The sequence below is a fragment of the Aquarana catesbeiana genome, linkage group LG04 (genome assembly GCF_042186555.1).
Source record: "Aquarana catesbeiana isolate 2022-GZ linkage group LG04, ASM4218655v1, whole genome shotgun sequence".
NCBI lineage: Eukaryota > Metazoa > Chordata > Amphibia > Anura > Ranidae > Aquarana > Aquarana catesbeiana.
In genome coordinates, this window is record NC_133327.1 from 19,297,722 (window position 1) to 19,312,020 (window position 14,299).

General features: G+C 46.1%; 2 protein-coding genes across 2 annotated transcripts in view; one reads left to right on the forward strand and one right to left on the reverse strand.

Annotated features, from left to right (window-relative positions):
- Positions 1–589: 589 nt before the first annotated feature.
- On the reverse strand, positions 590–1,948 carry LOC141141117 (coiled-coil domain-containing protein 63-like). The gene has a single exon (XM_073628826.1). It carries the CDS (start codon positions 1,946–1,948, stop codon positions 590–592), a length of 1,359 nt encoding a protein of 452 aa, XP_073484927.1.
- A 464-nt stretch (positions 1,949–2,412) lies between these two features.
- Positions 2,413–14,299, forward strand: part of PBK (PDZ binding kinase) — a 48,703-nt gene continuing 36,816 nt past the window's right edge. Inside the window, exons 1-2 of the mRNA XM_073624894.1 lie at positions 2,413–2,806; positions 8,147–8,243. Of these exons, the coding sequence (XP_073480995.1) occupies positions 2,725–2,806; positions 8,147–8,243 (179 nt within the window). The 5' untranslated portion in view covers positions 2,413–2,724. The remainder of the gene's footprint in view (positions 2,807–8,146; positions 8,244–14,299) is intronic.

A 14,299-nucleotide genomic window follows, 5' to 3' on the forward strand; every position in this document is an offset into this window, starting at 1 on the left:
CCCCCAGTCTGCACAATTACCCTCCCCCCAGTCTGCACAATTACCCTCCTCCCCTAGTCTGCACAATTACCCCCCTCCCCTAGTCTGTACAATTACCCCCCTTTACTGGCCGTCAGAGCGGCCTGGGGGGGCAAATGCATCCCTGCCCAGCCCGCCACTGCCACCCAGCACTTACCTTCAAAGACGCTGCTCCGCTCGTCTGAATCCACCGTTCGACTCCACCCCCCACTGTGGACGGGAAACCGGAAGTGACAAGTGTCCTCTCCTCCGGCCCCAGAGTCGACTCCACCCCCACATGTCAGTGAGGAAACAAACCCCGCCCACTGTTCTCTCCTCCGGTCCCCGCTGCGCCAATCCTAGCCAGTTAATCTGGCATATTAACAAATCAGAGTAGAGTGGGGGTGTTTGCGGGCGCACCGACCACACCCTAAACACGGGGAAATCAGCTTCCCGGCCTGCAATCAGCTTCCCATAGACAGCCGCATGTCTGGCGCCTGGTCACTCTTTTTTTTGTTTTTAACAGCGGGCCGCCACTGGTGGTCATGAGTGGATGGCATATCAATCTATCCACCTGTCATATCTGGTGGGATTATTTGGGAGGAGACATCCTAGCACCAGGATCAGAGACCCCCACCATTGGACGGAGGCCGATTTCGTTGTTATTCTCGTCTTTGATTGCCAGATAATGACGTACCCGGAGGAGTTTACTAACCTCCCTCTCAATGGTTTGAAAGTACTCTAAAGTATCCTGGTACGTTAAATCTTTTGCTTTTAGCTTCCCTACAAAGGGTGAAAGCTCACTATCGGTGTTTCCAAACACCCCATCTACTACCGCTATCCACTTGTCTACAGTAGCGCAGCTTTGGTTGAATTGGTCTTCATACATTTGGGCCTCCCGTGACGTCTCCTGGATTTTCAGTTGAAGAATGTCACCCTGAAGACCCTGGATATCCTGTTTAAGTTTTACCATTTCATCGACCCGATGAATGGCAAAGTCAAAACCGTCATTGTTCTTCTTCTCCATTTTCTTAAAGTAATCTATGATGTCGTTCACCTGCACCTGCCCAGTTATTGCCATCAGTGTTTTATAGGTGGCTTCATAACATTTGAGGGTTTCTGCATTGTCTTTTCTCTTCTTTTCCTCAGCCTTGGTGCTTCTCCTTGCCTTTGTCTCGGGGTTCCCAGTCTTAGCCTTTAACACCCCAGGACCCACTAATATTTTCTGTGGGGCTTTTTGGACCTGAGTTTCCTTCTCATACTTTCTGATGGTCCTATCGATCTCCTCAAACCTCCCGATGGCCCTATCGAGCTCAGAAAGTTCTTTCTCTGCCTTCCGTTTCAGAGCCACGCCTCTGGAAATCAGCTCCTTCCTTTCTTTCTGAGCCGTTTTTGTTTCTCTTTTTACCTTTTTAATGGCTTCCCTTAGTTCCCGGCGCTCCTGGAACCTGGCGCGGTGTAGCAGATTGGCTGGGCCTTTTTTGAGGCACAGCTCTTGGACGACCTCCCTGTTCTTGTTCTTCCGGGCGATCGTCCCTGCAATTTCGGTTTCAATGCGCTGCAGCTCGACCTGCATGCGCCTGACGCTTTTTTCGGTGTCAATTTGCCGTTCGGAGGCTTGGAGGGCATTTGCCTTCTTCTGGTCGGCAATCTTCCCCTCCAGCTCCTTGATTTGATGGTCCAGCCTGGCAATGCATTTTGCTTGCCGCTGGATGGCGGAGTCGTAATGCTCGATGGCTTCTTTTCGATTTTTGATGTCTTGGACAGGAGCGGTTTTCTCCGCCCTGATTTTTGGTTTTAGGGCATCGAGCGTTTGAGTGAGCGCGCGGTTTTCTTTTTGTAACGCATCGATGATCTTACCCTGGTTTGTGAGGGTTAAATTCAGGTGATCAGCCTGCTTCCTCGCCCCGTCCATTTTTCGGAGTTGCGCCTGAAGTTGTTCCAACTTCATGACGGCCCTGTTTGGGATGTCGGAAATCCTTGGGTCGCTTTGCATTTGCAACACTCCAATAGGCTGCATTTTTAGCTTTTTTTTATGTGATAGCAATAAAATGACTATCCGGTTAGGAAAAAGTAATCTGAAATGTCACTGTTTACAGTGATTATTTGCTTTAGAAACAAGTTAAAACTCGTTCTAATGCTCGTACAATTGTATACACAACAGCCACACGCTAAACACGTCTGATCTCTGTGAAAGACACAACTGTTCTAGCTGCTCAGTACTCTAGCCAGCTGCTTTCTATAATGGCTGCCCTACTGTGACATCACAATTGTTTTGCTCAAGACTGCGATTCCAATCCCTTACCTCGGCCGCGCTGTGACGTCACAGCAAGCAGTCACGTGACCAAGCCCAACGGCGCGAGCACGCAGTCATCACGTGACCACGCAGTCATCACGTGACCACGCAGTCATCACGTGACCGCAGCGCGCTCTTTTTCATTGTGGCAGGTCACCGATGCGGTGTTTAGTCAGATTTTAGGCGACCCGTTTGCGGTCTGGGATGGGGGTGGGGTTCGGCTCCTCCCTCCTCCCCCTTCCCGTCACGCGCGTGCCTGCCGAACCAATCAGCAAAAGGCAAGGGGGTGCGGCGTGCACGCAGGCTACGTGCGCGCCACGCCTGGACTCCGGAGCGCGCCACGCCTGGACTCCGGAGCGCGCACGGTGGATTTGAAGGAAAGGCGCGGGAGAAGGAGGAGGGACGGCTGAGGTGATTTGGTGGTCGCCGGGATGTCGGGGCGCAGCGGTGACGGGGCTATGTCGGCCGAGGCATTCAAGACCCCACTGAAGGCGGACCGGAGGAAGTCTTCGGGTGAGAGAAATGCTGAGACTTGTAGTGCGTGGCTGATAGAAGGATGGGGGAGGGGCAGAGGGAAGAACCTGTCACCATGGAGACCTCAGCGTGAGGTACAGGGCCCCATTCCCACAGCTTGGGTTGTTATGGTTGCCACCTCATCCCTTTAAACCCGAACACATATGAATTACACAGGTTCTGTGGCTGATTAAGGTGGTAATTAAACTCACTTGGTGCCTTATCTGCATTTAATTATCCTCAGAACCTGTGTAATTCAAAGGTGTTTGGGTTTAAAGGGATGAGGTGGCAACTCTATGTGCGGTGGGTGCCTGTGTCCCCATTGGGAGGATGTCCCTTCACTTCCTGTCTCCATAGGAGGTGAGAGGAAATCACTGAAAAGTGTCACTAGAGCTAGTGTACCCCCCCAATTAGATGATTTCCCCCTCACTTCCTGTCCTATAGCCAAAACAGGAAATGAGAGAAAGTCCTTCAAAGTGTAACCTGAACTGGGGTCCTCATTGGATGATTTCCTCCCTCATTTTCTGTCTCTTCTAAACAAAACAGGAAGTGATCCCCTTCCAAAGTGTTGTTACCAGAACTATTCCCGACACACCGAGTGTACATACTACAAGGGGGGCCACACAAAAACTTCTGACACTGACGTTTTACTCACATGAGCCCCCCCCCCTCCCTGTATTTCCCTCGGGAGACACGCTCTCCTCCCTCTCTGCCAGGTGGGGGTCCTCGGCTCTTGATTGGATAGATTGATGGCAGCGTAGCCATTGGCTCCCGCTGCTGTCAATCCAACGACGTGGAGGGGCGGGGGCTGAGTCCGGCGTTCTGTGTCTAGGCACGTGAATGCTGGACTCGGGAGAACGCCCGCAAAGTAAACACCCCCCCGCACACACACGCGCTCTTTCAGCGCTGTCGCACTTTGACAATTGCCCGGTCATACAACACTGCACCCAAACGAAGTTTTTATTTATTTTTTTATTTTTCATACAAATAGCTTTCTTTTGGTGGTACAGTATTTAATCACCACTGGGTTTTTTAATTTTTTTTTCTGAAACAAAAAAACACTGAAAAGTTTAAAAAAAAAAAAAAAACTTTATACTTATAAAATTTTGCAAATGCGTAATTTTTCTACTGCACTGATAGGCGGCACTGGTAGGTGACACTAATGAGGCATCGGAGGGCACACAGCGGCGCTGGTAGGTGACGCCGATGAGGCACTGGTGGGCACACAGCGGCGCTGGTAGGTGACGCCGATGAGGCACTGGTGGGCACACAGCGGCGCTGGTAGGTGACGCCGATGAGGCACTGGTGGGCACACAGCGGCGCTGGTAGGTGACGCCGATGAGGCACTGGTGGGCACACAGCGGCGCTGGTAGGTGACGCCGATGAGGCACGGGTGGGCACACAGCGGCGCTGGTAGGTGACGCCGATGAGGCACGGGTGGGCACACAGCGGCGCTGGTAGGTGACGCCGATGAGGCACGGGTGGGCACACAGCGGCGCTGGTAGGTGACGCCGATGAGGCACGGGTGGGCTCATAGCGGCGCTGGTAGGTGACGCCGATGAGGCACGGGTGGGCACACAGCGGCGCTGGTAGGTGACGCCGATGAGGCACGGGTGGGCACACAGCGGCGCTGGTAGGTGACGCCGATGAGGCACGGGTGGGCACACAGGGGCGCTGGTAGGTGACGCCGGTGAGGCACCGGTGGGCACACAGGGGCGCTGGTAGGTGACGCCGGTGAGGCACCGGTGGGCACACAGGGGCGCTGGTAGGTGGCACCGGTGGGCACACAGGGGCGCTGGTAGGTGACGCCGGTGAGGCACCGGTGGGCACACAGGGGCGCTGGTAGGTGACGCCAGTGAGGCACCGGTGGGCACACAGCGGCGCTGGTAGGTGACGCCGGTGAGGCACGGATTAGCGCACTGGTAGGGGGCACAGATTGGGACAGATGTCCCTGCAACAGAAGCTGGTTACTGGCTGCTTTCTTTTCTCCTCGCACTGATCGTGAGAAGGAAAAAAAAAAAGCAGATAACCGGCTTCTGTTTACTTCTGTGATCAGCTGTTGGCAGACAGCTGATCATGTGGTAAAGTGCCGCAGCGATTGGCCCTTTACCCTGTTCTGTGATCAGCCGATTCCGAAGAACTCGACTGCAGGGGGGCACGGGAGGACATCTATGGACGCCCTCCCACCACTGGAAGGTCACGCTGTAGCCGTCTTTCTATAGCGCGGGCGGAAAGTAGTTAACGGCTTGCCGACCAGCCGCCGCAGTTGTACTGTGGCAACATAGCTTGGCTGCGCGAATCACCAGCATGTTACGTCACTTCCACTTTTTTTTTTTCTAATTTCATGTATTTTCTGCATAAAGGTAAAAATAACCTTCTGGGTACAGCAGCCCCCCCTCCTTATAGTTCCCTGAGCCAGTAATGTGCAGCAGAGCAGTGGCTCTCCCGGGTCTCTTCTCGTTCATTGGCTCAGTCTCCTGTCAATCTGAGCTAATGAGGAGAGAGCGGGGGGCTGAGCTGCACTCTGCGACTGGACACACACAGAGCAATAACTTGGGATCGAGCCTGTTCAGGTTCCCCCCAGAGCAAGCAGCTGAGAAGGTCTGCAATGAACTAGGAAGAACTAGGGCTGCAACTAACGATTATTTCCATAATCGATTAGTTGGCCGATTTATTGTTTTGATTAATCGGATAATAACCTTAAAAAAAAAAAAGTGTGGTGTATAATTTAATATGTAAAGTTTAAAAAAAATGTATTATTAAAAATCTCTATGCAGGTATGTGGTAAATATAAATAACCAACTATATGTTTAGAGAGAAAATTCTCTAATCTACTCTGAGAATGACAGACAGAAGAGATATACTGTATATAATATTGGAGGTTGAATCTGCTAAATACCAGACTAGGAGATCACATTTTTTATTTGGACCCCTTTCACACCAGGGTGCATGTAATGATCCCTGCCTCCTTGTAATGTGCCCTGTTCCCACGTAATGTGGCTTGCCTCCATGTAAAAGTTTACTTTAAATGCTTCTGGCTCCTCCCTGCCTTCAGAGTGCCCCAATAGCAAGCTACAAATTATAGTATAGTGTGCCCCTATAACAAGGTAAAAAACTTCTGCCTTTACACCCACTCACTTCCTGCCCAGGACTACATGTTCCATGAGGCATTGCTCCTCACACAAAAAAGAAAAAACACGAGAGTCGCGCTATAAAGACAACAAAAAAAAAAATGGTGAAATGTGTGAGTCACACACAATAGTGAAATTTGAGAACCATGTATAGTAAATAAAATCACATATATGAAAAGCTTGATACTGTGAAAAATTGTATATAATATTAGTGACAAGTCTCTGTGAATAGTCACACCTAATAATAACCACTCGTGCCGAAAACGGAACAATAAAGTCCATAAAAAAACAATCTTGATCCACTCTGTGAAAAATTGTGATCCACCACGGAAAGATAGAAGGGGTATCTCCTTACCAGAAGGCCATGATCCCCCACCACAGAGGATCATAGCAAGCAAGAACCACTGTAACTCGTGCTCGGCATCAAAGCTGGTCTGCTAAAATCTTCGGATTATCACATGGTTGAAACCACACCAATGAGAATAGAAAACTCCGATAGTGTAAAACCTTATGAGTTTAATCGCTTTTAAAATGACACTTACATAAATGCGGCAAAAGGTAAGCCTTAAGACCGTTCTGGCGGCCGCACAGACTCGGACAGACCTGTCCTCTTGGAAAAACGAGCAGTAAGTGGAGGTGATGTCAGCGCGTCGTCCTGCTCCGTCCTACGCGTTTCGTAATAGGATTACGTCATCAAGGGGCACGGGCGGCGCACTGCGTCACCTCCCTAAATACTAAAGCAACCTAACCAAGCCTCGCCTTGATCCCCGGTCCATCGATAGACACACCGCCTCCCTCAGAATGGAACGCAAGACTGGGAAGTGATTTACTCTACATGATGTTAGAATGTTCGGCGTATATATAAATGTATAAAAACCGAAAGGAAAAAGGGGGAAACTATACGAGCATCATGCATGTGCATAAAAATTAAAAAACATTAAAAATTGTTTTAATCAAAATAAATAAGAGAGCAAAAACCAAAAAAAAAAAAAAAAACTTGTCACGGTAACCCTCAAAAGAGAGTTCTCTTGATTAGGCCAACACATAGGGAGTCTCTCTGGATAAACAAATTGCTAATCCTCCAATAATGAACAGCATTGTTCATCACAGCAGGAACAACAATAAGGGCAGACATTTGAATTAAGAATTAATGCCGCCCCCACCTGTGACGGGTAAGGCAATGTTCCCGGAAGCAAATCAGTATAAAAACAAAAAATAAAATAAAAATCTCCTATAATTTTTATATAAACCTAGCCGCTGCTCAAATAAATCCTAACAGACAATCAAATCTGCCCGCCAAACAGCACCTATAGAAATTGCTGTTGATGAATTTAGAGCCCGGAAGTTGGATATATTGGGATGCGGGGCCACTGGTGTGATACTGAATAGTGGATCTTTGTCAGAATACACAGCTACAATGCTAGGGATCAAAAATTTAAAACTAGACATAACTAAGACTCTACTACTCTAGTACTCTAAGACAGAAAACGGGTCATATAAACCAAAAAAAGGGGGAAACAAAAACTAATTAAAATACAAAACTGATATTATAAAAATATAAAATTAACAGATTTAAAACAAGGATTGTCTCAATATCTAGTGGTCTCACTTAGCAACCCTATTAAACTTAAATTGAATTTAAAGCCCAAAAGTGGGTATAGATTTTGGACGGTGTACTGAGCTGTATGTGTGCTGCACTGTATTTCCTGATGTGTAAACAAATATTGCATTCTGTATGCAGGCCAACTAATCGGCTGGCCGATTAATCGATTATGAAAATAGTTGACAACTATTTTCATAATCGATTAGTTGTCGATTAATCGATTAGTTGTTTCAGCCCTAGGAAGAACTACTCATGAAATAGAGCTTGCTGATGGTCAGTTGGGTGGGCGGTAAAAACAGGTATCTGATCCACAGTTTTGCAGTCTGGATGCTTCGGACTGGCCAGTATAGATGTGTATTCTAAGCTTTGTGCAGCTGGAGGGTTTTCTCTTTTTTTTTTTTTTTTCTTTTTCAGTGTGAACTCCTCACCCCGGTATTAGAGCTCTGTGCTCACACAACATTGGTTTGCCTCTATTGACTGGTTTCTGAGGTGGTCCAGCCCGATGCCTCCCATGATCACAATATTCTCTCCCAGTGTTGCTGGGAGAAACCTTGAAACACAACGTACATCCTCCAAGCTAATGAATCCAATCCTCTTTATTCACAGATGTGTCTACTCCATCACCAACGTTCGCTATCCCAGCTTCACCATTCATGCAGAAGTTCGGTTATGGAACCGGTGTCAGTGTTTACCTGATGAAAAGGTGAGCTCAGCATTGATCGTGTTGTTTTGTCAGAGAATAAAGGTGGGGGGATGGTAATGTTCCAGAATAGATGACAAAGTAGGACATGCTACTAGTCAGCAAATCTAGGACTGGCAAGTCCTACATATTAGCAACTACATATCAGAAGCTAAGGCTGGGTTCACACTTGTGGGAGTTGAATGACGGTTTCCCAGCATCCATTTCACATGACGGGGGAGTGTGACCGGCTGTCATTGGAGCCGGTTCACACATCTCCGGGGCAGCCACAGAGCGCACTGCAGAAGGATCCTGTGTGTCTGTAGCTCTGTTTTTCAGGTCCGAATTCAGGCAAAAGTTCAGACCCGGTTCGCCCCCAAAAAATGGAGAACAGGGACGCTCTGCACACGGTGTGAACCCAGCCTTTAATCGGAGCTCCACCCAAAAGGGAAGTTCTGCTTTAAGCAGCGCCCCCCCCCCTGCTTCCACTTCTGCTCGGGCGGAACTTCTCCCCCCTCCCTCCTTTCTGGGAAACGTCACAGGTCCCCGAAGATTGCCTGACCAATGGGGAGGCACAGTACGCACCCAGCTGTGAAGCCGCGAGCTGTCACAGCCGGGTGCCCACACTTGAAATGCCGGCGGAGAGGCAATGGAGCGAAGGGAGGGTTTGGGCCGCCACATCGCTGTACCATGGGACAGGTGAGTAGAAGTCAACAAGTACACTTTTTTTTGTAGCTGACTCTTAATAAACACAAAAAATGAATGGAACTTTAAGCAGATCTTTACTGCATCTGAGCACCAAAAACACGATTTAATTCCTTATGAGGGCGCGTTCACACTGGTTCTCTTTAAAATTGTCAGTAAAAGGCCTATGTGTTAACCACTTGCCGCCCGTAGGACGTCCTTGTGTTTCAGTGGTTATACCGGGGTGATGCCAGGCATCCATCCCTGTATGGATCTTTTCAGCCGGGACCGTCCCATCGTGGAGCAATGCAGCAATGGCTGCCCTGAACAGAGAGGAACCTCGCTCGCTCTCTCTCTCGCTCTCTCGCGCTCGCTCCCTCCTTGGTGGACAGGAAAACAGCTGATCAGACTGATTTGTTTTTTATCAGCTGCATGTAAGGCCAGAGGAGAGATCTGGGGTCTAATAGACCCCAGAGCTCTCCATAAAGAGGACCTGTCACAAGGGATGTTGTTCACACATTGTAATAGCGTTAAAGTGATGATTGTAAATGATCACCTTGTTATAAAAAAAAAAAAAAAAAACCCCATTCAGTTTAAAATAGATGAAAGGTAAAACATTTTTGTATAGATAGGGGGGGGGGGGGGGGGTACGTGTGTGTGTGTGTGTGGGGTGTTTTTTTTTTTTTGTTTTTTTTTTCGAAGTGATCACATTTCCCCTGTTCTCAGTACTGACCACGTTGTGTTCTCCTGCTTGGTGTGGTCAGTTTTTAATAGGAAAGCAGGGGGACTGACAGGAACACCAGTGATTTTACATAAGGGGAACAATAAATACAAAGAAGTGGGTACAGCAGGCACATATCAGGAATATAACATTTTAGGGTAAGAAACGCTTTAATCCAAAAAAAAAAGCATAGAAAAAAATTATTGTATAATTTAAAAAGTTTTAAATCGCCACCGTGCTTACTCGCAAATACGAGCGCATACGTTACTCCTGCACACACATGTAAACGGTGATTGCACCATACACGTGAGGTATTGTCACGAATGTTAAGAGCGAGAGCAACAATTCTAACACCAGACCTCCTGTGCAACTCTAAACTGGTAACCTGTAAAGGCATTTTAAAGTGTCGCCTATGGAGAATTTTAAGCATCCTAGTGTGCCTCCATTCCATGGACAGACGCAATTTTACAGCGTGACATGTTATGTATCTAGCTACTCGGCGTAACATTCACTTTTTTTTTTTTTTTTTTTCAAATTTGTGTTTGTAAAACTGCTGCGCAAATACCGCGTGATATAAAATTGTAACACCCACCGTTTTATGCTATAGGGTCTCTGCTGAGATATGTATGTACCGTATTTATCGGCATATAACTTTTTTCCCCTTAAAATCGGGGGAAAATCGTGGGTGCGTGTTATACGCCGATCCCCCGCTGATTGTGAGTCTTTTGGCCATTCTCGGCGGCTCTTGCAGTCCCGCTGCGACTGAAAGACACAGAGAACGGGGGCGCCATTTTTAACCACTTCAGCCCCGGAAGGATTTACCCCCTTCCTGACCAGAGCACTTTTTACAATTTGGCACTGCGTCACTTTAACTGCTAATTGCGCGGTCATGCAATGCTGTACCCAAACAAAATTTGCGTCCTTTTCTTCCCACAAATAGAGCTTTCTTTTGATGGTATTTGATCACCTCTGCCGTTTTTATTTTTTGCGCTATAAACGGAAAAAGACCGAAAATTTTGAAAAAAAAAGATATTTTCTACTTTTTGTTATAAAAAAAATCCAATAAACTCAATTTTAGTCATACATTTAGGCCAAAATGTATTCGGCCACATGTCTTTGGTAAAAAAAATGTCAATAAGTTATTGGTTTGCGCAAAAGTTATAGCATCTACAAACTAGGGTACATTTTCTGGAATTTACACAGCCTTTAGTTTATGACTGCCTATGTCATTTCTTGAGGTGCTAAAATGGCAGGGCAGTACAAACCCCCACAAATGACCCCATTTTGGAAAGTAGACACCCCAAGGAAATTGCTGAGAGGCATGTTGAACCCATTGAATATTTATTTTTTTTATCCCAAGTGATTGAATAATGACAAAAAAAAAAAAAAAATTACAAAAAGTTGTCACTAAATGATATATTGCTCACACAGGCCATGGGCATATGTGGAATTGCACCTCAAAATACATTCAGCTGCTTCTCCTGAGTATGGGTATACCACATGTGTGGGACTTTTTGGGAGCTTAGCCGCGTACGGGGCCCTGAAAACCAAGCACCGCCTTCAGGCTTTCTAAGGACATAAATTTTTGATTTCACTCCTCACTACCTATCAGTTTTGAAGGCCATAAAATGCCAAGATGGCACAACCCCCCCCCCCCCCCCCCCCCCCCCCCCCAAATGACCCCATTTTGGAAAGTAGACACCCCAAGCTATTTGCTGAGAGGCATGTCGAGTCCATGGAATATTTTATATTTTGACACAAGTTGTGGGAAAGTGACAATTCTTTTTTTTTGCACAAAGTTGTCACTAAATGATATATTGCTCAAACATGCCATGGGCATATGTGGAATTACACCCCAAAATACATTCTGCTGCTTCTCCTGAGTACGGGGATACCACCTGAGTGGCACTTTTTGGAAGCCTAGCTTCATACGGGGCCCCGAAATCCAATCACCGCCTTCAGGATTTCTAAGAGTGTTAATTTTTGATTTCACTCCCATCAGTTTTGAAGGCCATAAAATGCCAAGATAGCACAAAACCCCCCAAAATGACCCCATTTTGGAAAGTAGACACCCCAAGCTATTTGCTGAGAGGCATGGTGAGTATTTTGCAGCTCTCATTTGTTTTTGAAAATGAAGAAAGACAAGAAAAACATATATTTTTTTTTCTTTTTTCAATTTTTAAAAGTTTGTGACAAAAAGTGAGGTCTGCAAAATACTCACTATACCTCTCAGCAAATAGCTTGGGGTGTCTATTTTCCAAAATGGGGTCATTTGGGGGGGTTTGTGCCACCTGGGCATTCCATGGCCTCCGAAACTGTGATAGGCAGTGAAGCGTGAAATCAAAAATTTACGCCCTTAGAAAGCCTGAAGGCGGTGCTTGGTTTTCGGGGTCCCGTACGCAGCTAGGCTCCCAAAAAGTCTCACACGTGGTATCCCCATACTCAGGAGAAGCAACAGAATGTATTTTGGGGTGTAATTTCACATATTCCCATGGCATGTTTGAGCAATATATCATTTAGTGACAACTTTGTGCAAAAAAAAAAAAAAAATTTGTCTTTTTCCCGCAACTTGTGTCACAATATAAAATATTCCATGGACTCGACATGCCTCTCAGCAAATAGCTTGGGGTGTCTACTTTCCAAAATGGGGTCATTTGGGGGGGTTTTGAACTGTCCTGGCATTTTATGCACAACATTTAGAAGCTTATGTCACACATCACTCACTCTTCTAACCACTTGAAGACAAAGCCCTTTCTGACACTTTTTGTTTACATGAAAAAATAATTTTTTTTTTGCAAGAAAATTACTTTGAACCCCCAAACATTATATATTTTTTAAAGCAAATGCCCTACAGATTAAAATGGTGGGTGTTTCATTTTTTTTTTTTTTTTTTTCACACAGTATTTGCGCAGCCATTTTTCAAACGCATTTTTTGGGGAAAAAAAACACACTTTTTAAAATTTTAATGCACTAAAACACACTATATTGCCCAAATGTTTGCTGAAATAAAAAAGATGATCTTAGGCCGAGTACATGGATACCAAACATGACATGCTTTAAAATTGTGCACAAACAGAGACAAACTAAATACATTTTTAAAAGCCTTTACAGGTTACCACTTTAGATTTACAGAGGAGGTCTACTGCTAAAATTACTGCCCTCGATCTGACCTTCGCGGCGATACCTCGCATGCATGGTGCAATTGCTGTTTACATTTGACGCCAGGCCGATGCTTGCGTTCGCCTTTGCGCGAGAGCAGGGGGGGCAGGGGTGTTTTCTTTATTGATTTTTTTGATTTTTTTTTTTTTTTATCTTATTTTTAAACTGTTCCTTTAATTTTTATTTTTTTTTTTTTTTTTTATCATTTTTATTATCTCGGGGAATGTAAATATCCCCTATGATAGCAATAGGTAGTGACATGTACTCTTTTTTTTTTTTTTTTTTTTTTTTTGAAAAAATTGGGGTCTATTAGACCCTGGAACTCTCCTCTGCCCTCAAAGCATCTGACCACACCAAGATCGGTGTGATAAAATGCTTTCCCAATTTCCCAATGGCGCTGTTTACATCCGGCGAAATCGAAGTCATGAAATGCTCGTAGCTTCCAGTTTCTTAGGCCATAAAGATGTTTGGAGCCATTCTGGTCTCTGATCAGCTCTATGGTCAGCTGGCCGAATCACCGGCTGCATTCTCAGGTTCCCTGTTGGGACAGGAGAGCCAGAGAAAAACATGGAAGACAGTGGGGGGGCATTCCCTCCCACTGCTTGTAAAAGCAGTCTAGAGGCTAATTAGCCGCTAGGATTGCTTTTACATGAAAGCCGACCGCTGGCTGAAAAGAATGATACCAAGATGATACCTAAACCTGCAGACATCATTCTGGTATAACCACTCAAAGTCCAGCAACATACCAGTACGTTGCTGGTCCTTGTTGGGCATATATTGTAAACTTTTTTTTTCATGCAGCCTATGGGCTGAACGAAAAAAAGATATTGATCGGTGGGTATGCCCACCATTAGAATACCTCCCTTCATCCACCCACTTCTAATGATGGGCATATATGCACCATTTATATGTGCCGAAGCATGGGGGCATTCTCCCGCAAAAGGCAGGAGCAAATCGCTCCTCCACCCACTGCTGCCCCCACGCTTCGGCATATATGCTGAAGTATGTAACTGTGGTGGTGAAATCACCTCCGACAGCCCTGGAGTCACGGCTTTATATATCGTGGGAGCAAACGCTGTTGCTGTCAAGATAAATAAATCCGCGCTGCAACTGAATGGTGTACCTGCTAAGCAAATGATGGTTAACAAAAAAACAAAGTAACATTACAGTATAACAGTAATACTTACCATACCTGCAAAGCAAATACAAAAATAAAACATAGTAAAAAATAAAACCTTTACCGCAACCTGTGCCTACCTAAAATATATATATATATATGCCGAAGCATGGGGGCATCCTCCCGCAAAAGGCAGGAGCAAATTGCTCCTCCACCCACTGCTGCCCCCACGCTTCGGCATATATGCTGAAGTATGTAACTGTGGTGGTGAAATCACCTCCGACAGCGCTGGAGTCACGGCTTTATATATCGTGGGAGCAAACGCTGTTGCTGTCAAGAATAAAAAAAATCCGCTCTGCAGCTGAATGGCGTACCTAAAAACAAAAAAGTGGTTAACAA